The sequence below is a fragment of the Cucurbita maxima genome, unplaced genomic scaffold (assembly GCF_002738345.1).
Source record: "Cucurbita maxima cultivar Rimu unplaced genomic scaffold, Cmax_1.0 Cma_Scf00027, whole genome shotgun sequence".
In the NCBI taxonomy this organism is placed as follows: domain Eukaryota; kingdom Viridiplantae; phylum Streptophyta; class Magnoliopsida; order Cucurbitales; family Cucurbitaceae; genus Cucurbita; species Cucurbita maxima.
The window spans coordinates 2787199-2814260 of NW_019272043.1; the positions used below are offsets into that span (position 1 = coordinate 2787199).

The 27062-nt window shown below is 36.5% G+C and overlaps 5 protein-coding genes and 1 long non-coding RNA gene across 8 annotated transcripts; 4 read left to right on the forward strand and 2 right to left on the reverse strand.

The window, feature by feature from the left end:
* Positions 1-464: 464 nt before the first annotated feature.
* On the forward strand, positions 465-4493 carry LOC111499952 (WEB family protein At5g16730, chloroplastic-like). 2 transcript variants are annotated; one of them, XR_002721028.1, is made up of 4 exons: positions 465-1022; positions 1563-1761; positions 1852-4282; positions 4313-4493. XR_002721028.1 is itself a non-coding variant. In XM_023151701.1 (3 exons), exons 1-3 carry the CDS (start codon positions 988-990, stop codon positions 4198-4200), a joined length of 2583 nt encoding a protein of 860 aa, XP_023007469.1. In that variant the 5' UTR covers positions 465-987; the 3' UTR covers positions 4201-4491. The 2 variants fall into 2 exon arrangements, 1 of the variants encoding a protein (XP_023007469.1); XM_023151701.1 differs by having other exon boundaries at positions 1852-4491.
* A 1819-nt stretch (positions 4494-6312) lies between these two features.
* On the forward strand, positions 6313-11423 carry LOC111499963. Of its 2 annotated transcripts, none has more exons than XM_023151718.1 (10): positions 6313-6509; positions 7305-7428; positions 7509-7603; positions 8498-8703; positions 8913-9101; positions 9260-9466; positions 10601-10754; positions 10824-10878; positions 10976-11044; positions 11121-11423. In XM_023151718.1, the coding sequence occupies exons 1-10, from the start codon at positions 6432-6434 to the stop codon at positions 11195-11197; spliced, it is 1254 nt and encodes a 417-aa protein (XP_023007486.1). In that variant the 5' UTR covers positions 6313-6431; the 3' UTR covers positions 11198-11423. The 2 variants fall into 2 exon arrangements, with proteins under 2 accessions (XP_023007486.1, XP_023007488.1); XM_023151720.1 differs by having other exon boundaries at positions 6314-6509; positions 10979-11044.
* On the reverse strand, positions 11274-11562 carry LOC111500000. The gene is made up of 2 exons (XR_002721032.1): positions 11506-11562; positions 11274-11466 (listed from the first exon to the last, which is right to left on the reverse strand). It is a non-coding gene; the product is annotated as an uncharacterized LOC111500000 (long non-coding RNA).
* Positions 11563-14406: 2844 nt separating this feature from the next.
* LOC111499970 (inositol-tetrakisphosphate 1-kinase 1-like) lies at positions 14407-15947 on the forward strand. Its single transcript, XM_023151728.1, has one exon. It carries the CDS (start codon positions 14563-14565, stop codon positions 15664-15666), a length of 1104 nt encoding a protein of 367 aa, XP_023007496.1. The 5' UTR covers positions 14407-14562; the 3' UTR covers positions 15667-15947.
* A 3070-nt stretch (positions 15948-19017) lies between these two features.
* On the forward strand, positions 19018-20130 carry LOC111499976 (inositol-tetrakisphosphate 1-kinase 1-like). The gene has a single exon (XM_023151739.1). The coding sequence runs from the start codon at positions 19101-19103 to the stop codon at positions 20079-20081; it is 981 nt and encodes a 326-aa protein (XP_023007507.1). The 5' UTR covers positions 19018-19100; the 3' UTR covers positions 20082-20130.
* Positions 20131-23915: 3785 nt separating this feature from the next.
* Positions 23916-24900, reverse strand: LOC111499982 (transcription factor MYB39-like). The gene is made up of 2 exons (XM_023151749.1): positions 24613-24900; positions 23916-24510 (listed from the first exon to the last, which is right to left on the reverse strand). The coding sequence occupies exons 1-2, from the start codon at positions 24873-24875 to the stop codon at positions 23916-23918; spliced, it is 858 nt and encodes a 285-aa protein (XP_023007517.1). The 5' UTR covers positions 24876-24900.
* Between the last annotated feature and the right edge of the window lie 2162 nt (positions 24901-27062).

Below are 27062 nucleotides of genomic sequence, written 5' to 3' on the forward strand. Positions count from 1 at the left end.
ATATCATACCATTGTGGAGAGTGTCTAACAATCAAGGAATCCTCTCATTAGTACGAGACATTGAGAGTGTGAAGAGTGTCTAACATGGTATCAGAGTGTCTAAAAAATGACTAAGGCTCCAATCTCTAATAATTTTAAATTTACAAAAATATTATTATTTTCAAACAAACTATCTAAAAAAAAAGTAATAATCATTTGGTAAATAATTTTTAAAAAATAGTAATAATTTTTTTCCAAACATAATTAGTTTAAAACACAATAAATAATAATGAAAAATTACTTTTTTAAGGGGTAAAAAAAAAAGAAGGATAAAAAAGGATAAAAATTGATTAGAGATAAGAAGTGGGTTACTTTTAGAATGCCCATTTACGCCATGATTAGTAAAGACTAGAAAAGGCAATTCCTTTCACCCAAACAAACCAACAAACTTCATTGAAATTACAGTTTTACCAAAAGGGAAGAAGAAGAGAGAGAAAAAGGGGAAAGGGGAAATGGAAAACGCCATGGCTGGAGCTCTCAGATCTTGAAGCTTTGAGGCCTAAAAAGCAAAGGGGTCAGCCTGGTCTTCCATTCGCCACTCACAAAAAGCACCCATTGCTGCTACCTTTACCTGGGGAACAGACCAGGAGGGTCATTTTCGTCTTTTTTAGAGAGAGAAAATGATGAGAGAGAGATTACCAAACTGCCATTGCCATTGTTGAGTTGTATCTTGTTGTGGGTTTGCCAATTTCAGGGACACCAAAACCAACTCGAATTATTTCTGTCTCTCTTTTTATCTCCCCTTCTTTTCCTCCATTTTTTCTTACCTTCTTCTTCTTCTTCCTCTTTCTGGGTTTCCCTCTCTGTTAGTATTAACAACAGAGAAGGCTGGAGAAATTTCTTTGAACAATTTCATAATGCCGCCATTTTAGCACCTTTCAACTGGGTTTTCTGTTCTTCTTCTCTTTTACAGGAAACTTTGTCATTTCATCTTACGCCGCCGCCGCCATGTCCGCCATGTCCACCATGTCCACCAAATCTAAGTAAGTCCTTTGCACCAATTTGATGTGGGTTTTGTTTCTGAGTGATCGATCGCCTTTTCTGGGTGTAATTTTGATCCCCATTTCTTAATTTTTCATGGGTCTTCTGTTTATAGCGGTTGCTAGGGCTTATTTGGTTCTCTGTTTTGAACCGATGCTATTTCTTTCTCTGCGTTCTGGGTTCTCTGTTTTTTAGACGCTGTTGCACTATGTCCTGTTTCTGGATTTCTTTGTGTTAACATATTGTAGTTGATTCTACCGTGGTTTCTTCGAGATCTCATTCTCTGTCGATTAGATCTACTTGGAAGAGTGTTTAGGCTGTTTTTTTGTTTCCAGAGTTGGTGTTTCTGCTGCGTTTTCTTGTTTAAATCACCATTTCTGCTTGTTTCTGATTGGAATTGTTCTTAAGGATGCTGAATTATTTCTGGAATTCTGCTTTCCGTGGATGTTCTTTAGAAATTTGAGATGGGTTTTTGTGGATTCTTTGGTTTCTGCTCCATTTCTGTGCAGTTTTGATTAGTGCATTTTGAATGTTTTTGATAGATCTTCACCTGAAACTCCCAACAAGACATCCCCTGCAACGCCTAGGGTGAGCAGACTGAATAAAGGGATAGCTAAATCAGAGTCTGATTCTCATTCTCCTTTGCAAAAGTCTCGTCTCTCTGTCGATCGATCTCCTCGACCTGCAACTTCGAAGCCTGCAGTCGATCGTCAACTGCCGAAAGTCGGTACCCCACCTGATGTAAGTTTTAGTTCATCAGAATTGCCAATGTTGTTGTGTTGAAAGTGAATTCATGAATGCTAATTGTGATATCGTTCTGTTCTTCTTCAGAAAGCACTGCCTCGAGGTACAAAGATTTCAGAGGTACAAACTCAATTAAATGATGCGCAGGAGAATCTGAAGAAGGCAAAGGAACAAATAGATTTGGTTGAAAAAGAGAAAGAAAAGTTGAGCAATGAATTGAAAGATGCTCAAAGAGCAGCAGATGAGGCAAGTGAGAAACTCAGAGAGGCGTTGATGGCCCGAAAACAAGCCGAAGAGAGTTCCGAGATCGAAAAGTTCCGAGCTGTTGAGATCGAGCAAGTAGGACTCGAGGAAGCTCAGAAGAAAGACGAGGAATGGAAGAAAGAGATAGAAGCTGTAAGGAGCCAACAGGCATTGGATGTTGCTGCTCTTCTCTCTACTAGTCAAGAGCTTCAAAAAGTGAAGATGGAGCTAGCGATGACTACCGACGCCAAGAACCAAGCATTGAGCCATGCTGATGATGCGACGAAGATCGCTGAGATTCATGTCGAGAAGGTGGAGATTCTCTCAGCTGAGCTTGCGAGTTTAAAGGGATTGTTAGACTCAAAGCTTGAATCACAGGCAAATGAGAGTGGGGAATTGATAATGAAGCTTAAGTCAGATATAGCATCTCTGAATTTGGAGCTTGAGAAAGCTAAATCCTATGCTGAGAGAGTGAAGGACAAAGAGATCTCCATCGAGCGACTTAATCACGAACTAAACGTTGCAAGGATGGCAAAAACATCCTATGAGGAGACGATCATGGAGAAAGAAGCGTCCATTGAACAGCTTAATGTTGATCTCGAAGCTGCAAAGATGGCTGAGACGTACACACACGGTTTAGTCGAAGAATGGAAGAACAGAGCTGAGGAGCTAGAAACACAATTGGAGAATGCTAATAAGATAGAACGAGCAGCATCGGAGTCTCTACAATCGATGATGAAACAACTCGAGCTAAATAACGATCTACTGCATAATGCGGAGATCGAGATTGCTGCTCTAAAAGAGAAAGTTGGTTTGCTGGAAACGACAGTTAAAAGACAAAAAGAGGATCTAAAAGAATTAGAACACAATCTTCATGTAAGGAAGGAAGAAGCATCTGAAATGGAGAAGTTGACTGTGTCATTAACGTCACAATTGGAAACTCTCAAGGAAGAGAAAACTCAAGCTTTAAACAATGAGAAACTTGCAGCTTCCAATGTACAAAGCTTATTAGAAGAGAAAACCCGACTCTTAAACGAGCTAGAAACGTCCAAGGACGAGGAGGAGAAGAGCAAAAAGGCAATGGAGAGCTTAGCGTCGGCATTGCACGAAATCTCCTCCGAGGCCAGGGAAACAAAGGAGAAACTGTTGTCTTGTCGAGCCGAGCAAGAAAACTACGAATCCCAGATAGAGAACCTAAAGATGGCGTTGAAAGCTACCAATGAGAAACATGAAAACACGCTTGAAAGTTCAAACCACGAGATCGATATCTTAACGAGTACGATTGAGAAATCGAAGAACGAGCACGAGAAATCCAAGGCTGAGTGGGAAAAGAAGGAGCTTGAGCTGGTGGAGGCTGTGAAGAAATCAGAAGCAGATAACTCTTCATTGGAGAAGGAAATAGATAGGCTTGTGAATTTGCTTAAACAAACAGAGGACAATGCTTGTAAGATGAAGGAAGAAGAAGCTCAGCTCAAGGATAGCTTGAAGGAAGTCGAAGCTGAGGTTATTTATTTGCAGGAATCGCTTGGGGAAGCGAAATCCGAAAGCATGAAACTTAAGGAAAGCTTATTCGACAAAGAAAACGAGCTGCAAAGCATTCATCAAGAGAATGAGGAGCTTCTAGCAAGGGAAGCTGCTTCTCTTAGAAAGATTGAGGAGCTATCCAAGTTGCTTGAGGAAGCTTCAACCAAAAAGAACGATGAGCCAACGGATAGCGAGAAGGATTACGATTTGCTTCCGAAAGTGGTCGAGTACACCGAAGAGAATGGCAAACGAGATGGCGATAACCCGAAAGTGGAGCTCTCAGTACCCATTGTAGAAGAAAACAAATTTGAGTTTCCATTGGTAGAGAATGAAAAAACAGACTCACCACCAACAACAACACCACCTCAAAATGGAGACGAGAAAAACGAGAAGAAAGACAACTCGGTGAAGGTCGAATACAAAATGTGGTTCTCACAAGAGGGAGGAGAAGCAGAACACAAATCCATCGACAAGGAGGAGGACGACGACTCGAAAGTCGAGAGCAGGGAGAGTTTCGATCAGACGACGAACGGTGTAAGCGTGGAGAAAATAGAGGACGGGGGAAACTCGCCGTTAAAGCAGCAGCAGCAACAGAAGAAGAAGAAGGCATTGTTTAAGAAAATTGGATATCTTCTGAAGAAGAAGAACAATGTGAATCAGAAACAGTGATGATATATATATATATATAGTAGTGTGGGAAGTATATGGATAGTAATATATGGTTATATATAATGATTTGCTCTGGTTTTTCTGAATAGGTTGAAAAAGGATTTGTTCTTCTTCTTGTTCTTGTTCTTCCACTGCTGGGCAGATTGTTGTATGTTGTTGGGATATTTGTTTTGTTCTTTGTTCTTTGTTCATTGTTCATTGTTCATTGTTTAATGGCTGCCTTCATATCACTACTACTGATGTAGAATCTCGTGAAAAAAGAGTGAGTGATTACTTCAACTTGTATTATTATTCATTCTTTTGTTTGTTTATTATGCAAATCGGAACTGCTCTGTAAATTTTTTTTTTTATTGTTTATGAATTCAAACCGTTTGTTTTCCATCTTATAAGATTCCATTCGGTTCTCTCCCTAACAGACGCGTTTTTGAAAGTTCCACATCGAGTTTATTACAAAGAATGTTCTTTCCACTGGTATGAGGCCTTTTGGGAAGCCAAAGCAAAGTCATGAGACCGCTTAAAGTGGACAATATCATATTTGTTAGCCTGTTTTCCAAACACTATGCTAGATTTTCTAAGAATTTTACTAGAATGCATGTAAGGATAGTCTTCACTCTTAACAAAGAGTAAGCAACATGACGATGTCGTAAGAGAGTAGGAGAATGTCGGGCCATCAAACATCTAATCTAGATGCCAATCCTGGCCTAGAATTTCTACAAATTTATCATAATCAATTTTAAATTCACGGAGCGCCAAAAAAATATTTAAATAACATAAAAGAAAAAAGAATATTGACAAAGAGAAAAGAAAAAGTGAGGCTTCAATCTCAAGGCATCGCTTTTTAAACGCTCATTGGTGCGCCGCCGGTCCCAAAAGCCCTTATCTTTCCGTCTCCGACATTGCTTTTTAAATAATATATGATAATTCATAAATTATTTTTTATTTTTTATCTCTTTTTTAACCTTTTTTTTTTTGTTAAGATATTTGGTTATTTATTTATTTAATCCTTTTTTTGGTAATTTTTTAAAATTAAATTATAAATTTAGTCACGGTGTTCATATGATTGTAAGTAATAATTTGAGAAACTATTATAACATTCATAAGATCCCGCATTTTAACGTAAAACCAGATCGTTACTACATACATGTGAAAAAAATTAACTAAATTTAAAAATTATACTATGATTGATTATCCCCCGACCATGATCTCCCTTGCGCTGGCTTAAAAAAAAATCATTTGAAAAAGTTTGAATATTGAAAATACCCCGTACGTTACTCCACAATTGAGGTTGATAAATGCAAATATATGCAATATGACTATGACTATCGTGACTCGTGAGAGACTTAATTTATACTTGAATTTTATAAACAAATTATTTATTAGATAATTACGAGTACTTAAAGTGAAAAATGAAATTATATAAGTAAAACAAGTTATATCTCTAATCTCTAAGAAATTTTCTTTTTAGAGTCTCTTACCCGTCTTGATCTTGTGTTTGAGTTAGCTATAAAATTCAACCGTTAAAGTGAGAAAATAAAATGTGCGCCCTAAAATGAAAGTAGATTTTAATATTTTTTTCTACGTAAATGAAACATTCATTCCCGATAGAAACTTCCTCCATAAGATCTAAAATTTTCTTTACAAGATCTTTTCGATTATGATTCAAACACAGAACCGAGACTTATAAGAAGAGAGAATGTGCTGAGATGATTTTTGGCTCGATGAAAGCGCTTTAGGAGAACTTTTATCAAATTTTGAATAATATATTTGAATATATTTACGGCCCATTTGAATCTCATTAAAATTTTAAATATATTTTTTTTATTTAATTTACATTAAAAATTTTAATATTTAATATATCAATTACAAATAAATATATATTTTTTTATATTTAAAATATATTATACAAAATATTAACTTAAACTCCACAAATTAACTATATTTTCTCCTTTTATATTTAAATATTTAAATTTAATATTTTAAAATTGGTTTGTTTTCTTAATAAAAAATTTAATATTATTAGAATTTTTAAAATTTAAAAATATTTTTGAGATAGTTTTATTAATTTAGTATATATAAAAATATAAAAATTTAACCTAAAAAAAAATTGCATTCGGCGCTCTGCAAATTTTCTGGGAAAGTTTCATTTCTTTCACAAAATCATAGTTAGGAACTTCAAAATTGAGCGGAGCGACTGATTATCAGAAGAGCGAGAAACCCCTGTTCTTGAGCGGATGATTGCAATCTCTCTAGCTCGCTCTGCATTTTCCGGCCCCAATTCTTCACAGCCCTTTTTCCGGCTATCACGACATGTAAGTTTCTCTCTCTCGCTCTCATCTGAATCCTGCACTCATATCTTGTTAATAGAAATCGTTTGATAATCTCCGTCTTTGATTATTAATCACTTGCATTGGTTGGAAATGTTGGATGAAGAAAATCCCACCTCGGCTCATTTAGGGGCTAATTTAGGGAATGATCATGAGTTTATAAATAAAGAATACTCTCTCCATTGGTTTGAGGCATTTTGGGGAAGCCCAAAGCAAAGCCATGAGAGCTTACGATCAAAGTGGACAATATCATACCATTGTGGAGAGTCGGGTTCGCCTAACATGGTATCAGAGTCATGCCCTAACTTAATCGTGCCAATAGATTGGCAGGAGAGTTGTGTTCGTCTAACATGGTATCAGAGTCATGCCCTAAACTTAGTCGTGTCAATAGATTGGTAAATCCGCAAATGTCGAACAAAGGACTCCAAAAGAAAAGGAGTTGAGCCTCCTCGAAGGCAGTAAAAAATGACTAAGACTCCAAAGGAGTCAAGCCTCGATTAAGGGGATGCGTGCTTTGTTCGAGAGAAGGTATTGGATGATGAAAGTCCCACATTGACTAATTTAGGGAATGGTCATGGGTTTATAAACAAAGAATACTCTCTCCATTGGTTTGAGGCCTTTTGGGGAAGCCAAAGCAAAGCCATGAGAGCTTATGCTCAAAGTGGATAATATCATACCATTGTGGAGAGTCGTGTTCGTTTAACAGGGAACACTTCCAATTGGCTAAAACTAAATTTCTTCGAAGAAATCTCTTAATACTCTTTTGTTTTCTTTGTGCAGAGTCGGTCCTGGAGCTCCTATGGTCTTAATTCTGCTCTAGCTGGGAAAGGGATTTTGGTTCAGGACCAGGCTTTTCTAAATTTGAAGTCCACTGAACTATTCCAAAAGGGTGCAACTCTTGCAGGTAGCTTCTTAAGTGTTCTGTTCTTGGTACTTTCATTTTATTGCATTTCTGTTTCTTATATCGTTTCTTTCTCTTTTTAGAACCCTTATCAGGGCTTCCCATTCATGTTAGGGGCCATGCACTTCGAGGGTCTTCAGAAATATCCAAGCCACAATTCACTAAACTTTTAAAGCAGGCATGCCCTTTAGCTTTTACCAATCTTTGTGTCTTTTTCTTATCAGCTGGCGGTTCTTTTTAGGTGAGATGTGACGATAATAGATATCTTAAGAACCATAGTGTTGATGAGATGATTGGATTAGTATGGTTACAAATAGCAACACAATTAGGAATGCCTCTTTGAATTTTCTTTCAGAATTTCCTTTTGTCTCTAATTTTGGTGATCTTGTGTTAAATGGGGGGTTTTTTTTTTTTGTTTGGTTGTTCTTTGAAGATGTGTTTTTAGTAGGAGTGCCTCTTTGAAGAAGGGTGCCATTGGAGGGTTGGCTGTTAGCTTTGTTCTTCTATCCTGCTATGGGGTTTCCATGTTTTGGTAGGAAGGCCGAAGCTTCTATCTCGATCATAGCTTAAGAGAATTAAGAGTCTGGTTAAATTGGTGCTTTAGTTTCAGTTTGGGCTTTATGGCCAGTAATCTTGCTTTGAAGGTTGAAGTGATTTTGGTATACCATGGTCTTTTGTTTGTCAGAAGCTCTGCTATTTTAGCATCTACGTGATACAATGCCACTACAAGTGTACACACGTTACACTCGTGGCAAAAAGAAGCAGTCACTTATGAAACTCATTAGTTGAATTTTTCTGTATGCAGTTTTTTTTTCAGTTCCCGTATTGCAAGGAGTCCACCTTCATTTCTATTTTTAGTTATTTTCCTTGTTTTAGGAGGATGATTCTCCATGATTGGGTGATGGTATCATTGATGTAGCAATGATTATTATACAACATGCATAAATAATCATAAGTATCAATGAAGATGGTACCTAAAAATTTCCAATAAGGCCAAGCAAAGCTGAAACCTTATTTTGATCTGTCAGCATATTCAACTCTCATTAAAATTTGATTTTATTTGTCGTGTTAGGTAACGAGTCACATTTCTTCCATCTCAAATATTTATGTTCATGATGGTGCAATTGGATCAAGATCAAAATGTAATGTGAAAATTCGAATGATAAGTGATGGTCCTTCTTCAATATTAGCATTTTCAAATATTGTATGGGAGACTACAACCCGGGCAATTTCTCACGATTCTTGTCCTCTGACAGTTTATGCTGCTGAATCTATAAGGTACTTTTTTCTTTCCTTTTTTGATAAGTAACAATTTATTGAAACATGGGAGGATGTATTGGAGAAGATTGAGGAAAATAAGATATCCTCATCGTCCGAGAGGTTAAATAACAAAAAATCTCTTTTTAATGTTTATGAATGAAGAGGAATGATACAAAGGATGAAGAGTTCTTCATTTATAGCCGTTGAGTTTCACTTTTACCATGTAGCCCAGGGGTGGGAAATACAATTGGTCTTGGAGCTGGAGGAGATAATGGATTCATAGCTGCTGATATTGAGCGTTCAATGCTGATATTATGTGGAAAAGCTTTCTCAGATACAAATGGAACTAAAGAAACACTTGTTGCTTTATCCGAACCTGTGATATTTGCACGCGGAGGACTTCCTCTTCCTGCAAGGTAAGGTATACTTTTTGGGCAATTTTTTTTCCCTGCTTCACAACCTGGTAATTGAGAATCGATACTTGCACTCAAATTGACGATGAGCTTCTCGAGCCTTATTGGTTCAATTTTTACTTGTGTTCCATACCCTTTCTCAAAGAGATTGTAAATTTCAGGCTTTTAGTTTCTGGTGATTCTGTGGTTTTGTTGTTCGCCCCTGAAGACGTTATTCAGAACTGTGCTGCTTTTCTGGTATCTAAAGATGCTGGTGTTGTTCTTTCCTCCGAAGGTGTCATGCCATTTTTCCGAATAGGGAATACGAATACCAATGGCCCACATATCTTCAAATCACCTTCAGCTATTGTTCTTGTAACTTCTGATGAGTAAGTTTCATTTGAAATTTGTTGCATCATGACACCATAGAGTACAGTATCTTTCATTTATTGGCTCATGATGATTGACATGCCATTTTTGATACACTGCCATCGCCCTTTCTATGTTAGAGCACCACAGGTAAGGGCAAAAGGATTTTAAAGGAGGATGTAGAAACCTGGTGATCTCAAACTTGAAAGAGCAAGGATCCAACTTAGGAGTCCAAAGCACGAACTAATAGGCCAATGGTTAGATGTAAGTTTAGGACATATGCCTATCTAACCCCTGATAGAGGTTCATCGAACCCGTAGAGTGAAGAAACCCGTCAAAACGATAGAGTGGTAGAATTGACACTCAACTTAGACCGAGTATGTAAGATCCTATATCAGTTGGAGAGGGGAACAAAACATTCCTTATAAGGGTGTGGAAACCTCTCTCTAGTGAGCGCATTTTAAAACTTTGAGGGGAAGCCCAAAGAGGATAATATTTGCTAGTAGTGGGCTTGGACCATTGCAAATGGTATCAAAGCCAGATACCGGGTGATGTGCTAGCAGAGACGCTAGGCCCCATGGGGAATGGATTGTGAGATCCCAATTGGTTGAAGAGGGGAACGAAACATTCCTTATGAGGGTCTGGAAACCTCTCCTTAGTGGATGCGTTTTAAAACCTTGAGGGGAAGCCCAAAAGGGAAAGCCCAAAGAGAACAATATCTGTTAGCGGTGAACTTGGGCTATTACAAAGTAATGGGGAGCCATAAAAAAGATTGCAGTCCTTGAAATGGTTAAAAGACTCTCGTGGACCTGAAATTTTCCCATTGGAAGATTACCCACAACAAATCCTACAACCTCAAGTTTACTTAGCTAAGCCTCATAAGGAGGAAGGTCAAGTCCCAAGCCAAAGCCGATTACGTGCAAAGAGTTGGAAGGCCTGCAACTTATTTGGTCGAAACGAGGAGAAACGTTGAATTTGTTAGCTCCTTGCAGCAGTTTGTGGCCAATGACTATTTTCAATAAAGATAATTGTTATATTTTTCAGTTCTTTTGATATTGACTGTGTTGCAAATCAGAACATTCATAGTGTCTATTAGTTTGGTAACTTTAGTAAGCCATACAAAATGAAAATGATGCAGTGGTTTGTGTTAGCAGCTCTAGAACTATTCCTTCTGCTTCAAAGCTTTCTCCTGGTCAGGCTGCGTATCACTTTTTGGCTGGGCATCAGAATGGTAAATTTGTGGCAGCATTCCACAAAGGCCCCTCATCTATTGACCCATTGGAACTGGGCAAGGCTTTACTGTGCATGGTAAAACTTGAAATTTCTTGATTCTCTTTTTTACCAACCATTTCACCTGCCTTCATTACTATGGTGCAGTTAAAAGAGCAGCAAATCCCATCCTTTCTAGTCAATGCCAAAGGAATAGAAAGTGGTATGGAGAAACCTATATATTTTCTCTTGTTCTTTCTCTTCAAAATTTTATTGGTTATCACTCTAAATTTACCAGAAAAAACTTGACATTCTTGAAGCAGGAAAGGATATTGTCACTCTAGTGGAGTCAGCTCTATCCATGAACATCCCACCCTTTCAAACTGAAGGTAGCTCACCGATACTTTACCTCGTCCGTTGTGGCATCATCGTCGTCGTCTAAGTTATGCTATTTCATATTTTCAGGTGGTGAACTTAAGAGAAGGTACAAAAGCTTTGTAAGTGAAAAATATCAACAATTGCCTGAGGATTTTTCCTTCTGAAGGTGACCATCGCATTCCTTTCATGTAGTTTATAGTATTCAATTTGTTAGTGGCAAGCAATTGGGTAGCGTTTAGAATACGTGTCATTTTCGATGTAGGTAGTTATTGTTCACAAATAGGCATTGGATTTTCTCGATACATCAATTCATACTCTAACAGTATGTAGTTCAATAAGAAAGTGATGAATGAGAGTAAGTGATGAGTGAGAGTAGCTAGATTATTAAAAGACCATCGTCTTCTTGTATCAATCTCTTCTGGGTCATACCAATCTAACAACTTATACTTAAGTTAAGAAAAATATGAACAACTCATTTCACATCCTTTATAAAACAATCTATTCAAACGTTTTCATGCATCAAATAAGATATTAACAAAATCGTGTCATTTTCAACTCATTTCACATACTTTATAAAACAATCTATTCAAACGTTTTCATGCATCAAATAAGACATTAACAAAAACGGGTCATTTTTAAACAAGTTTCACATGTTATAAGCAAAATATCTCGACACAGTCAGAATCCATTTTAATGGTACATTTTACATACTTTATAAATAATGGATATCAACAAAAACAAGTCATTTTCAAACAAGTTTAAGGACATTACGTTGAACACCACATGTACACTAGATGTGGATAGCGAATAAGGATCATAAGTATTAATATGATCATACTCGATTATACTCGAGCTAGTTCACCACACATGTATCTCAAGAATAACATTTTACCACACACGTATCTCAAAGAATAACATTTTGGTAAAGAGATGGTCACTTTTATTTAACTTTTTTCACAACTTTGACAAATTTTATACTTTGTGATTAAAGTGATGCATAAATATTGAGAAATGACAACTAAAATGACAACATATATTTTTGTAACATATTTTAGATAAAAGTTTAAAAAGCTCTAAGATCCTTTTTTTTTTTTTTTATTCTCTATTTAATGGTAAAAAATAACCAACTAATTTAATTTAATTTCTAATAAAAATTTAAAAAGCTCGTCATTTTTCCCTTCTTTCTTCTTATCTTGGAAAGCTCACTTGGAATACTATGAATTCTTTTCAATCTTGTACGAATGCTGAATATTGACTCAATCTCGATGAAAAAAGTATGAACGTGCACAACTGCATCAAAAAAACCTCTATTCCTGAAGTAAATTCTAGCCACTCTTTCTCGGCTCATATAATATTCGAAATTGAAACAACTGTCAAAAGAATCAATGGTATACTCGTTTGCCTGATTTTGCTGAGCAACAATTAGACACTGTCAGTATAATTCTCTTATAAAAAAATCGTTCCTTCTTTAATGAAATCACATAATCAAAATCGAAAGGAAAGAGATGGCACGAAACCACTCATTTGATAGGGAGAGGAGCGAAACCACTTTAGAATTCAATTGGGTGAAGGAAAAAGAACCTTTAACCTATTTCCCTCGTGAAAGAAAAAAGATGGTTCAACCCTCGTTCAAGAAGTCCCTAAAGAAAGGAGGAGGTTCAGGAGTGAAGGAGAATGAATGTTTCCTTAAACCTTCCTTCAATCACAAAACACTTTCTATATATCTGCAATCTCAATCAAAGATAGTTCCATTCTGTCTTAAACGATCTAAGGTTACTCAACTCTCCAGCCCCTCAAGACACAAGGCACATTGGAGAGTTCACTAGGTCTGTCGCTCTCTTAATATCAAATAGAAGTTATTAAGATTAGCTGCTATTATTATAATATGTAATTGAATTTGCTCGAAGATAAGAGCAAAGAATCAAATGAAAGAGCTCATTCACCTATTTATTCAAACACGGTAAACTTTGGGACCTTTTCCTTCTTTCACAAGGGTTTTTTTATTTTTTATTTTTATTCAAATAGAAGTTCTCGCTCTTGAACCTATTCTTTATGGTCTGACAATTCCATTGCCTCCTTCTCCGTTATCATCATGGGTCATTTTGACATAACATTCTCAACCGCTTAGGAGTCGAGAGCCTGGAGGAACCAGGCTATTTCTCTCGATCTTTATACGCAATATCTTAAAGTAGCAGAGTGGTTACTTGTAGTTTCTCTCTTCCTAGTGTACTCGTGCAACACCGCTTATGGCACCTCATAGTTATTGTATGCATAAGGGTAACGAAATATTGATTGTACGGTTCTCTCGCAATTATGGTGTGTAGTGATAGTTGTGTATGCATGTGAAAGATTAGTTTTTTGATTAAATAAAACATTAAGCAAATGAGTAATTAACATAATTTAGGAGTAATTGAAGATTTAATAAAAATATTATAAAACTAGTTGGTAAGGCAAATAATTATAAACTAAGATTTATTATTATTATTATTATTATAATTTCTACTAAAAGGGAGTCTACCATGTAACATGGTAAAGAAAGTATATTAAATTTTAAAATGGATTTATGTTTATATTAAATATTAAAAAAAAAAATTATGGCAATTAAATTTATTTTAATCCTTAAACTTTCACATTTATTTTAATTTAGGTTTTAAAATTTTGAAATATTCAATTTATTTTTTAACATTAAAGATATTCATTTTAATTATTTATTCCAGAAATGAAGATACAAATTTGATGAAGTAAATATTAGATTATGAAATAATAAAAATGATTAAAATGTGTATTTTTATTTATTTATAAATTTAATGACTAAAATTGAGAGAAAGTTGACCTTTTTTTACCCATATTTTAATAGATAAAAAATTCAAAATTTTATTTAGTAAAATTCATTATTTTTTTTAAAAAAATGGTAAATATGTTAGGAACGTATTAGAAAAAAAAGATGAAAATTTAGTTTCTATATTTTTAATATTTAGGGACGTAATTATTAGATACAATCGAAAGTTTAGAAATTAAAAATGATTTAATATTAGAGACGGATTTTAAATATAAAAAAAATTATAATTTAATCTAATATTAATAGAAATTTTTAAAGGTGTGAAATATCTTTTTAGTGGTTTCACTATTTAATTATTTATGATGGAAAAATATTAATTTTTCGATATCGTTCTAAAATATTGATGACGTGATCTCATTACGTGACGATATAAGTTGACAAAAAATAATAATATTTATATAATTCAACGTTGAAAATTAATTATATTAGGAGGAATCTAAAAATACCACGAGCGGATAGGGAAGGCGGCCACTTTGATTCCCATTTCATTTTTATTGACTTTAAAATATGTATAATTGTAAATAAAAAATATAATTGAAATTTTAAAATATTTTCCAACTGAGCCTCCAAACAGACTCCATGCACCCGCGCTCCACCGTATAAATTACGCAAACTCGGAGCGTTTTTGGTCACCGGAGTTGTTCATTTTCTCGACTTCCAAACAGCATATCTGCAGCAGAAGCGGCAGCCATGGCTTCTTCTTCTTCATCGTCGTCGTCGTCGTCGTCGTCGGATGGCTTTCGTGTAGGCTATGCTTTTCCCCCAAACAAAGAGCGTAATGTGATTCGTCCATCTCTGATTGACTACGCAAAGCTCCATGGCGTCGACCTGGTCCGCATCGATCTTCAAACGCCGATTCTCCACCAAGGTCCGTTTCACTGTATCATACACAAGATGTACGACGATGCTTGGGTGGATACACTTCAGGATTTCGCCTCGAAGAATCCGGACGTTGTTGTTGTGGATCGGCCGGACCGGATCGAGCGACTCTACAACAGAGTATCGATGCTGGATGTGGTGAATCAGGTGAAGGTTTCAGACAGCGGCGTGAAGATCGAGGTGCCGAAACAGGTCGTTTTGAATCGGAAGGATGGAGTAATCGATTTGATTAGGGATTTGGAGGTGAAATTTCCAGTGATTGCGAAGCCGTTGGAGTCGAATGGAAGCGCGAAATCGCACGAAATGTCTCTGGTTTACAATCGACGCGGATTCAAGGATTTGGAAACGCCAGTGCTTCTGCAGGAATTTGTGAACCACGGCGGGGTAATGTTCAAGGTTTACGTCGCGGGAGAGCAATCGGTGTGCGTGAAGAGGAAATCGCTGCCGGATGTGGTGGAAACAGAGGAGGAATTGGAGAAAAAAACAGACGGCGCGATGAAGTTTTCGCAGATATCTAGGGCAGAGGAAAAGAGCGAAAAATGCAATTGCGGCGGAAAGAAGGAGGCGGCGGCGGAGGAGGAGATCGAAATGCCGCCGGAGAAGGTAGTGACGGAGGTGTCGAGAGGGCTGAGGGAAGCCATGGGGATTAGGCTGTTCAATTTCGACATGATTAGGGATCGGAATGGAACGTACTACGTGATCGACATAAATTACTTACCAGGATTTGCAGTGCTGCCGGATTACGAGGCATTTCTGACGAAATTCTTCAACGAAGTTATGCAGAAGAAGGTGGTGGAAGAGGAGAATTCCGCCATGGAAGACGAGAAAGCAAAACCACGGTGCTGCTGTTTCCATGAACGTGAAAGTCAAGCCTCCACGTTTGAAAACGACTTTTGTTCACGTGTGCTGAATTAGCAATCCAAACATGGACAAAAGCTTGATGGAATAGTTTAACCTTTTAAGTATGGAGCCACCATCCATCAAGCTATACAATATCAAAGGTAAATTAGGTTCGTTTTACGAGGGAGAAAGACTACGATGTCACCTTAAATACACATAAACGTACTAAAGATGATGTGCCAAATCTTGCTTAGACGACGGTGATGTAAACTCTAGTTTCATGACCTTCGTCGCGAAGTCAACCGTATCTTACCTTTATCTAAAATAAATAAAAATAACTCTAGTTTCAAACGGTATTGTTGGAGTAAAAAAAAATGCAAACACATGCAACATGATCCATCATTTTGAAAATAATATGACATGACTTTAGGTGGCTTTCGAGTTCGTACATGTAATACTTTTTTATACAGACACAGGCACGCCCATATGAATCCACTAGACAAGATTGAAAATATAGAAAATGAGTCCAAATAGTCCACCCAAGCCTGATAAGCCGTTTGGGACCGTCAGAGCATGCGAAGGCGACTACAAGTCTAGTGCAAGAATTCAAGCCGGACTGCGAGCCGCAATTTGGGGAGTGTTCGGGCATGCGTGAGCTATTGTAGGACGCACGACGTAGGTCTCGGCTTGGGTTAGTGTGCGGTTCGTGGGTTGTTGGTTAGTCGAGGCGTGGGTCACATGCATCTGTAGTTGGGCTTGGGCCTTTGGGTCGTCCATTCGTAGAGATGGAGCAGGCCGCTTCTTTGCGGCTAAGGCACAACCAAGGCCATATACTCTTCAAATGGCTTAGTCATTGTGACGTAGATATCATCATCGGTGAAAGCAATCTTGAAGATAGGATAAATAACAAAGACTCATAAGAGTTGAAAATTATTACATATACCAACAAAGTGAACCTTCATTTTCGGTGGTTCAATCATAGGAACTCCTACGTGAAACGTGCTTTGGTTTGTACAAGTTTAAATCAGGTGGCCTCTTGAAAATTTTCTTAGGAAACACGTGAGTATTCAGGAGATGTAGTTTGTGAATTTAGTTGGTTCATGGATTCTTATGATTGAGTTGGGTTGAGTCGTTTAAGTTGATCTACAGCCTAATGTTTAAATCCAACTCAATCCAATCCCCGAACATCGTTCACCCAACCGACATTGATATCACTTTACGAGAGATAAGTATGAAAGACATCCTAAAGCTAATAACTCGATCGACTTTTGTGTTGATATTTGGCAAACACAAGGAGGATTTCCAAGAGATGAGATGGAACAAAAATGGAGGGAATCATAGACCAAACCCCAACCTTTTCCTTGTTTGGAAAATTGAGACTAAATCCAATAAAAACAAGATTCCTCATTCATATCAAAAAAATGTATTTTGATCCTCTACAATATTTTGTATTTTAGTTTAAGTAACGATGAATAAAAATTTATTGTGTTATCGTAGTCTTAATCAATATTTTGTAGCGTGTTTCGATTGTGAGGTATGAACAAGTTCTCTTATCTCTTCGTCTTCTAACATATCGTAATCCTTCATCTAGCCTCCGTCTTTATCTGATTCTGATTTCATATTGTGGTCTTTTGGTTTGTGTACTAGAGGTCAAAGAAGTTTAGTTTCTACGATTGTTGATGTCAATTTCACTCGGTTTATATCACGTATGGTGACTATATCGTTTAGGGTTTATTTGGCACGTAGGTTTAATATTTAAAGCCCGAGTTTCTATAGTCTCGAGAGTAAATGACACGCAGGTTCGATACTTAAAATTTGCATTTCCGTAACTTAGAGATGATGACACGTACGTTCATTATTTAAAGTGTATTTAAAGCTTGAATTTTTATATTCGTAGAGCAGACTTCTAATAACTCAAAATTAAAATATAAAATAAAATAAAAGTTGTTCCATGTTGTATGTGTTTGCATTTTTCAACTCGGGCTATTTATTGAATATTTCTTAAAATATTCAAATCAATGTATTACTCTTACATTTCAGATAAAGGTAAAACATTCACACCACATCATGATGAAAGCCATGAAACCAGTGTTAGAGTAGTTGCATTTTGTCGGTCACAACATTATTTTATTTAAATTTCACTTTATTTATTTTTAAATCTGACATTGTTTTTGAAATACTTTAAATTAACGATTTCACACTTAATAATCATGTCGTGTATGTAGTGACAACCTTATTTTTAATCGAAAAATTGGGTCGTTACAAGACTTGAGGGCATAGTGTAGCTTGGGTTTGTAACTCGAGTTTTATAGCTTATGTTTGGTTATGTGTAGCACGGATTTGGATAGTCTAATTTTTATTATTATTATTTTTATTCAATTGTTTAATTTGTCGTATAATTTGGTTAAATATTGTCGTTTATATAATTTACTAAATATGTATATTTAATAAAAAATTATGCTAATATGACATTATTTTGTATTAAAAAGTAAGATCTTCATTATTTATTTATTTTATTTTATTTTATTTTGCAATTTTACTCCTATAAGTAATATTTATTATATTAAAACGTACCATAATTGAAAATGGTATTTAAATGCATTATTATTTATATCATTTTAAAATTACCAACCTCTAATTTTCTTACTTAAATTACCAACGTCTTTAATAACATGTACAAAAATTTAAAATAAAACCTTTTCAAACGAAGTCATAGATTTACCCGTTTAATTTAAAAATAAGAAAATAAAAATAACATAGTATTTGGTTTGAGATGCTCCCTCACGTTGTGACACACATATGTGCCACAAAGCAGCTCACTTAGACCGTAGGGTTCAGGAGTTATAAAGAGCTAACATCATGCCTCCTCGTACATTTTAAGCCATTTTCAATCCTTCTACAATAGACAACATTTTGGTTAGCAGTCATACGACCCTGTAAATCGTTCTTTGAATGTCCGATTGACACAAAATTTGGTGAACCTTCATCTTTCATACAAACGAACTCAACTCCAGAACCTCATGTCGAAACTCGTATCGCCAGCCTTCTTTGAACTTGTCTTCAACACTCATGTGACCTCGTTCTTTCAAACCTTGCATATGCCTCGACTTAACTTAAATGCATACTCTTGGTGTGTTAGATGATGCACAGTCTGCTTCGATCGCATCATCACACTTCTCAATTTTGGCGCCTCTTGTCTGTCATGCGTGTGGGGTCACAACCTACTTTTTCTCAATGATGTTGTGACACTCTCCTCCACTAAACCTACTATCGTCCTCGATAACTTTCTCGGGGTATAATCATATCATCGATTATGACATCGTGGATGACGCAAACGGAGAAACCGATCACTAATCGACACTGCCACTGCCATACACTTGTCTTCCAACTTTCACTATATAAACCTCCACTTCCCTCTTCCTCCCTCCGCCAATTCCTTTCAACTTTTCCCTCCATTTTCCCAATTCCCAAACACCCTTTTCCCATTTCTTCAATCCCTCCCTCCCTCCATGTCTTCCCCGCGCTTCCGAATCGGCTACGCCCTTTCCCCCAAAAAGGAGCGTTCATTCATCCTCCCTTCACTCATCGACTACGCCAAACTCCATGGCATAGACCTTGTCCGCATCGACCCTCTTCTCCCTCTTGTTCATCAGCTCCCCTTTCACTGCATCATCCACAAGCTTTACGACCCCTCCTGGGTTCAAAAATTACACGATTTCACTTCCCAATTCCCTGATGTCATCATTATTGACCCACCTAAGCTAATCTCCCGCCTTCTCAATCGTGACTCCATGCTTCAAGTCGTCAATGACGTCAAAATCCCTAAAGGGGTTGAGCGAATTGAGACACCCAGACAAGTTGTGGTGAATGATTTGGATATCATAATCAAAGATGGGTTGAATGCATTTCGCGATTTGGGGCTCAAATACCCTGTAATCGCCAAGCCCTTGGAGTCCGATGGCTCTGCAAAATCGCATCAATTGAGCTTGGTGTCGAACGATAACGGATTAAAGGGATTAAACCCACCAATTGTGCTGCAAGAATTCGTCAATCATGGCGGTGTTGTTTTCAAAGTGTATGTCGTCGGGGAGTGCGTGGTGTGCGTAACGAGGAAATCTTTGCAGGACATTTCGGCGGAGGAGGTCGAGAAATTGGAAGCGGTTTCGAGGTTTTCGCAGATATCAAATTCAGGGGCTCAAGAGGACGACGAGGGTAATGTTGAAATGCCATCTTTGGATTTTGTGATGCATGTGGCTGCTGGGTTAAGGGAAGCAACAGGGCTTAGGCTTTTTAACTTTGATATGATTAGGGATAGTAATGATCTGAATAGATATCTTGTGATTGATATTAATTACTTACCTGGGTATGCCAAAATGCCTAACTATGAGCCTTTCTTGACCAAATTTTTCTTGGATATTGTTCATAAACCGAGTGATGGGGTAGCCTTTAGTTCTTCCAATGTCAATGAAAATGTGGTAATGTTCTGTTGAATGGGAATGCAGTAACCAAAATAAAAGTATCGCTTTTGCTTTGATTTCATTTAGTGTTCTGAAATTTTCTAGTGAATCTCGTTGGCTGACTGCAATATCTAATATATAGTAACTGTAACATTCTAGGAATTTACGGTGTGTTTGTGTGCCCAAGTTCACCGCTAGTAGATGTTGTCTGTTTTAGCTTGTTACGTATCGTCACTAGCTTCACAGTTTTAAAATGTGTCTATTAGGAAGAGGTTTCCACACCCTTATAAGACCCCTCTCCAATCGATGTGAGATTTCACAATCCACCTCTCTGGCTGACGACAATACATAACAGACTAAAACAGACAATATCTACTAGTAGTGGGCTTAAATTGTTACAAATGGTATCGGAGTTAGACACCGGACGGTGTGCTAGTGAGAACGCTGGCCGCAAGGGGGTGAATTGTGAGATCCCATATCAGTTGGAGACAGGTCTTATAAGGGTGTGAAAATCTCTCCCTAGTAGACATATTTTAAAACCGTGGCCCGGTGTTTAGCTCTAATCCCATTTATAACGAACGGCTCAAGCCCACCACTAGTAGATATTGTCCGCTTTAGCTTGTTACGTATCGTCGTTAGTCTCATGGTTTTAAAATGCGTTTAGTAGGGAGAGGTTTCCACATCCTCAAGACCTCCTCCAACCAACGTGGGATCTCACTGTTTATGCTATCGTAAGCAAATTACAAGTGCCTTTCCCGCAAAACCCGTCTTTTGACTCCTCCCAAACCCTATGATTTCAAGGGAAAAATGCTTTTGGCAGCCCATAACATACCCTCATCCACGAATGTACCTCCTTATCAACTAGCATAGGTTAGCCTCATGGTCGGTCATAACCTATTGGTCAATCCATGGCGTTGCCACCTACCTAACATTTAATATCTTAGGTGTTTTCTAACCACCAATATAGTAGGATCAGATGAGAGTTGTTCTATAAGATTAGTCGAAAACGAAATCCTTAAACCAGAATTTGATCACTATGCTGTTTACCCGGTTCGTTCTTTACTGTCGAGAATATTACCCACATTTTTATTTATTTCCCCGATCGACCAAACCGCTCCCTAACAGGAAGTTGTTAGTTCCCTACAAATTGCAGCATCTTCCTTTGTTCAAGTAAATGTACAAAAGAAGCAGACAGATTAGTGGCCATCAAAATCTTGCCACTCTGGCAGAAAGAAATCATTTACAAGAAAAGATAGGTGACAACATGGAGATGACTGATAGCAATAAAGCATAGTTGTATGGTTTCCAATATTCATGCCAGATCAGCAAGGAGAGCATGAGCTGGAGGATGAGATCAGATATCACTTACTGTGAGTTTGACAAATTCCCTTTACCTTATTCATATGTACAAATAACATTAAATTTTCAGAAATGAATGATGATGATTGTTTGCTTATGGAAAAATGCGTGGAATCTCTGCCTACCCTTTATTACAGATTTGATTGCCATTTCCAAATCTAGGGAAGCTTACTACTATGATTGATTCTTGAAAGTTGTAGTGCTTCATTCTAAAGTCACTTTAGTTTCATTACTTCTCCCAAAATTATATGGGTCGTGTTTGTCTATGAGAATGAATGTAACAACTTAAACTCATCGTTAACAGATATTGTCTGCTTTAATTCATTACGTATCGCCGTCAGCTTCACGGTTTTTATAACGTGTCTATTAGGGAGAGGTTCCACACCCTTATAAGGAATGTTTCGTTCTCCTCTCCAACCGATGTGGAATCTCACAATCCACCCCCCTTAGGGCCCAACATTCTTGCTGACACATCGTCTGATGTCTGTCTCTAATACCATTTCTAACCGCTCAAACCTATCACTAATAAATATTGTTCGTTTTAGCTTGTTATGTATTGTCGTTAGCCTTACTGTTTTTAAAATGCGTTTGTTATGGAGAGGTTTCCACACCTTTATAAGAAATGTTTGGTTATTCTCTTCAACTGATGTGGGATCTCACAATCCACCCCTCTTAGAGCCCAACATTCTCGTTGCCACACCGTCTTATGTCTGGCTCTGATACCATTTGTAACAGCTCAAACCCATCGTTAGCAAAAATTATCAACTTTAGCTCGTTATGTATTGTCGTTAACCTCACGTTTTTAAAATGCGTCTGTTAGGGAGAAGTTTCCACACCTTTATAAGAAATGCTTCGATCTTCTCTTCAATAGATGTGAGATCTCACAATCCATCCCTCTTAGAGCGCAACATTCTCGTTGGCACACCATTTTATGTCTGACTCTGATACCATTTGTAACAACCCAAACCCATTATTAGCAAATATTGTCAACTTTAGCTCATTATGTATTGTCGTCAGTCTCACGTTTTTAAAACGCGTATGTTAGGGAGAAGTTTCCACACCCTTATAAAAAATGCTTCGTTTCTCTCTCCAACCAATGTGAGATCTCACACTGGATTCCTCTTCAAGTCAGTTGGATGGCGTGGATGGTTGCATGAATTTGGGTAACAACTACCAGGGAGAAAGAAAGGAAATTGCACCCGGTTAGGAATAGACGTAAACTCCAAAGTATAGAGGGTAGGGATAATCGTCTACCGTACCAGACATATGTTTGGACACTTTGATTTCTTCGATAAATAAAACGAGGAAAAACAAATGATAAAGACATATTGAAATTGATAGGTAGGCTAGATTTGGGAAAACATCATATATTAAACAACATCAAACTTGGGAAAGTAGGTGGATTAGTTAGATTTAAAGGTCAACAAGCTACCTACTGATTCAATTCATGGAGTCCTTTAATGAAGCTACCTCAGTAAACTTGTCAACTTTGTAATAATGGAAGCTCATCTCACTCTTTGCCATTGTTAGGAGTACAAGAATCAATTATTTCACATTGTTCAACACATGGGTATCATCAATTCTTTGAATGCTTTAAAAATAAGGCAACTACATATGAGCTATCTTCATTGTTCTATTCTTTACATTTGTGTGATGGTTTAAACGAGCTACCGTATGAGTAAATGAGACTACATTTAGATGAGAGTAATATCGATTATATGAAATTATGGTTAAGAAAGACTTCAAATAATTTGATAGTTGCTATCTGTGAGATCCCATATTGGAGATAGAAACGAAACATTTCTTATAAGACTGTGGAAACTTCTTTCTACTAGACGCTTTTTAAAATTGTGAGACTGATGGTAATACATAACGAGCCAATGCGGATAATATTTGTTAGCGATGGACTTGGACGTCGGTTGGAAAGGGGAACAAAACATTCCTTATAAGGGTGTAGAAACCTCTCCTTGACAATCGCGTTTTTAAAATTGTGAGGTTGACGACGATACATGATGGGCCAAAGCGGACAATAGATGCTAGCGCTGGACTTGGACTGTTATATTATCTATACCAACAAAGTGCAACTCTGTTTTTTTGTTACTCTATCCATGGTTAGATTAGAGCAATCCTGCGTTGAGTGGCATGTTATGAATTTTCCTAAAAAATACTTGAGGACAAAACATGTTCAAAGTTAAGAATCTGTATGGTAGATAATGTGATCATGTTGTGATTGGTGTACAAAAATTTCGGGGCCATCAGATACTCAATTTAAATTCTGAATCTTGATCAGAATCTATAGTTTTAAAAATTAGGGGAATACTTGTCCTCACAAATTGTCAAGAATTTGTAAAAATCGTTGAACTACCATGACACCGTCCATGGCGAAGGCGCAAAAACAGAAAACGACAACTAAGTAAATACGGCTTTAAACTCAAAATAAGTTAAAGTACGTATGATCAAATTACTATAGAACCCAAAAAAATAATTATTTATTCATATTCTTAAAACTTACTCGACCACATGTTTCCAGTAAGAATTTGATTCTTCATCGTTTATAAGATCTTCCCATTCATCTTCTACAACGGTTGGTATTTTCAAGCATTCAAGAGAAGTTGGAATCAAGTTCATAAGTGAGCTTGAACTTTGACTCATGTCATAAGGAGTCTCCGATTGATTGCTATCGTTTCGGAACCCTAACGTGTCATCCATCGCCCCGTCGCAGTCTTCACATGATAGCGGCTTCTCAGAGGGCTCAACGCTAATGGGTAAGGTTTGTAAAGAAGAGATTTGTTGTCCATTGAAGAGGCTATTGTAAAGGAAGGGAGAAGAAGGGATTGGAAGTTGCCATAGATTTTGGAGGAGCTGAGCCTTTGCTAGTTGAGTGATTTCTGAGTGTAGCCCTAATGGATTGTCCCAAGGAGCTGTGGAAAAAGAAAGCAAGTGATGAAGATTTGAGAGATTGTTGAGATAAGGGTTAGTTCTTGGCATGTGGGTGATAGGATCAATGCCCATTTGTAGAAGCTTCTTCTTCAAGTGAGTGTTCCAAAAGTTCTTAATCTCGTTATCTGTTCGTCCCGGGAGATGTCTCGCTATTATCGACCATCTATGCAACACAAAACAAAAACAAAAACAGAAAGTTCTCTTGACCTCGAAATCAAAAGAAGTTCATATATACATTTCACGATCATATTTAAAAAAAACTTACTTGTTTCCGAGAACTCCATGAAGATTGATGATGATTTGTTCTTCTTGATCAGAGAAATTTCCTCTAATGATATCAGGTCTAAGATAGTTTGTCCACCTTAATCTACAACTCTTACCACACCTGTTCAAACCAGCAAGGTTTGGAAGAGATCTCCAACTCCCGTATCCATGTTTCTCAATATAATCCACTAGTTTTTTATCTTCTTCTGGCGTCCATGGCCCCTTCTTTACACCATTCTCGAGCGTTGGCGACCTCAACATCATGCCCCTTTGAAAGATTTTGAGCTTTTGGAAGATTAGAAATTGACCATATGTTAGAAAAATGACTAGGAAAGTGCCTGTTTTTATAGTGTAGAAGGGAAAAAGTGGTTTGACATTTGATGCTTTTGATTAATTTTGTCCTTTTTGTTTTGACTAATTGTTTCTAATTATGGGATTTGTTTATCATTTTGGAAATGATCTCACTTTTAATCTCTATTCTCATTTACGAATAATCGTGTAAATCAGTTCATGTAAGCACACGTAAACTCATTTAGTGGACGTATATATATCCTCTATACCTGACTATGAGCTAGTTCATGCTTACGTTGCCAAAAACTAACATAAAAGAAAGGAGCACATATAATATCGTAGTGTACATGTTCGTATGTAATATATTAGAGAAGTAGTTCATGCTCGAGTGACATAGAACATGCATGAGGTTTAGTATTAAGAATCATGATTCAATGATATGATGCACATAATATTTCCTTACTTTTCATAACACAATCTTTTTAGAAGACGTATGCATTATATTTGTGATATTTAATTCATGCATAGTATATCATAGTGTCCCGCAGAGCATAACGTGATCGTATTCACATAACAAACATGAATCGAGATGCACTCCAACAATAATCTCACTTATAGTTTCAGACTCAATCTTTTTAGGCTAAATGTTCCTAAACTTAGTTTCACATGATCTAATTTTACCTTCGATATATCATTAGTTCAGAAAATCGAGCTTACAGTCTATCAGTGAGCCAACATCACTTAATTATCTTAAAATTAATCCTAAAACGTGCTAGATATTATAAATTGTCCAAAACAATAGTTATACTAACATTTTCTAGCATCAATTCGGTCGAAAATACTTCTGAAACGGGATACTTTTGTTATATAATGAAATAAAAGGGTATAGTTTTCTAATTTAATTTATATTTAATAATTTTAAGAAAAGGAAAATTATGATATTTTTGAAAAGCATATGGGGTAGGTTAGTTTATGAATTGATGATTAGTGATTTGTACACGCATAAAATTACTTATATTTTTCTTTGGTCGGAGCCTACCTAATTCTCACACACTTTAATACGAACTTTATAATATAATATATATATATATATATATATATATATATATATATGCTTCATTTTTATTTTTGTTCTTACAATAATGTCATAAGTCCACAATTACTTCTCAACCAATCTTATGCATATGATGTAAATTTAATCTAACACTTACCTCATTATTCTTATTTTCTTATTTTATGCCATGACGCCATTAATATAACATGATCTTGTGGGACCCGAACAACAGAAAAATCAACCCAATCCAACCCTCTATTTTCGGGTTGGGTCAGGTTGGATTGTCGGGTTGCTTTTTTAATTATTTTAAAAAAATCTTATTTATTCTCCGTACATATTACATTAATAACTAAACTCTCATACATTTCAAATATTAAACATTTACCCGTCACAATATGTTACTAACATAACATTGTTTACAAACATGGAATATTCTTAATCTTTTTACAAGTAGAGTAGGGTTGTGTTGTATTGTAACCTTATTTTCAAGTTGGTGGGTTGACATGGTTGAAAAAATGTCAACCTATAAATTGAACCAAATTTTTTCATTTTTCAAAAGTTGAACCCAACCCAACTTTTATGGTTTAGATTGAGTAGGGCAGGTTTGTAACTAACCAAAAATTTCTAGTTAACTTAAGGTCGCCACGGTATATATATTATGAACATTGAATGCATAAATAATTCATTTAAATTTTCATAAAACGTCACATTCATCTTAAGTAGAAAATTTTAGGTTGTTACAGTTGGTATCAGAGAAGAAACAATATGACTAAGGTACGTTCATGTAACGATATGACTGTGATAAGTATAAAAATGTTAAAACTATAATAAGTTAGGTCGTTACAAGGTTGATTGAGTTATCGGGTTATATAAACACCCCGGAGGTAGAATTAGGGTTTGTTTCTTTTATAAAAACGAGTTCATGTACTTCTCTTTAAAAAAAAATTGTTGCTATTATTGTTTTTACTTGCATTGCAAGAGATGGCTTAACATTATTGTTTGGTAGAGATGAAGAAAATTGATAGATACCAAATCATTTAGAAATTTAAATAAATTAAATGAAGAGAGATCAAATAGATTTTGGTCATTACAAAGACAATCAAACA

Excerpts from the sequence above, each read along its gene's own strand:
- LOC111499952 (XM_023151701.1), top strand. The coding sequence starts at position 988 with ATGTCCGCCATGTCCACCATGTCCACCAAATCTAA. Across the intron at positions 1,023-1,562 it reads ACCATGTCCACCAAATCTAA|ATCTTCACCTGAAACTCCCA; the intron begins GTAAGTCCTTTG and ends TGTTTTTGATAG. Across the intron at positions 1,762-1,851 it reads AAGTCGGTACCCCACCTGAT|AAAGCACTGCCTCGAGGTAC; the intron begins GTAAGTTTTAGT and ends GTTCTTCTTCAG.
- LOC111499963 (XM_023151718.1), top strand. The coding sequence starts at position 6,432 with ATGATTGCAATCTCTCTAGCTCGCTCTGCATTTTCCGGCCCCAATTCT. Across the intron at positions 9,467-10,600 it reads GTTCTTGTAACTTCTGATGA|CTCTAGAACTATTCCTTCTG; the intron begins GTAAGTTTCATT and ends TTGTGTTAGCAG. Across the intron at positions 10,879-10,975 it reads TGCCAAAGGAATAGAAAGTG|CAGGAAAGGATATTGTCACT; the intron begins GTATGGAGAAAC and ends ACATTCTTGAAG.
- LOC111499970 (XM_023151728.1), top strand. The coding sequence starts at position 14,563 with ATGGCTTCTTCTTCTTCATCGTCGTCGTCGTCGTCGTCGTCGGATGGC.
- LOC111499976 (XM_023151739.1), top strand. The coding sequence starts at position 19,101 with ATGTCTTCCCCGCGCTTCCGAATCGGCTACGCCCTTTCCCCCAAAAAG.
- LOC111499982 (XM_023151749.1), bottom strand. The coding sequence starts at position 24,875 with ATGATGTTGAGGTCGCCAACGCTCGAGAATGGTGTAAAGAAGGGGCCA. Across the intron at positions 24,511-24,612 it reads CATGGAGTTCTCGGAAACAA|ATGGTCGATAATAGCGAGAC; the intron begins GTAAGTTTTTTT and ends TGTGTTGCATAG.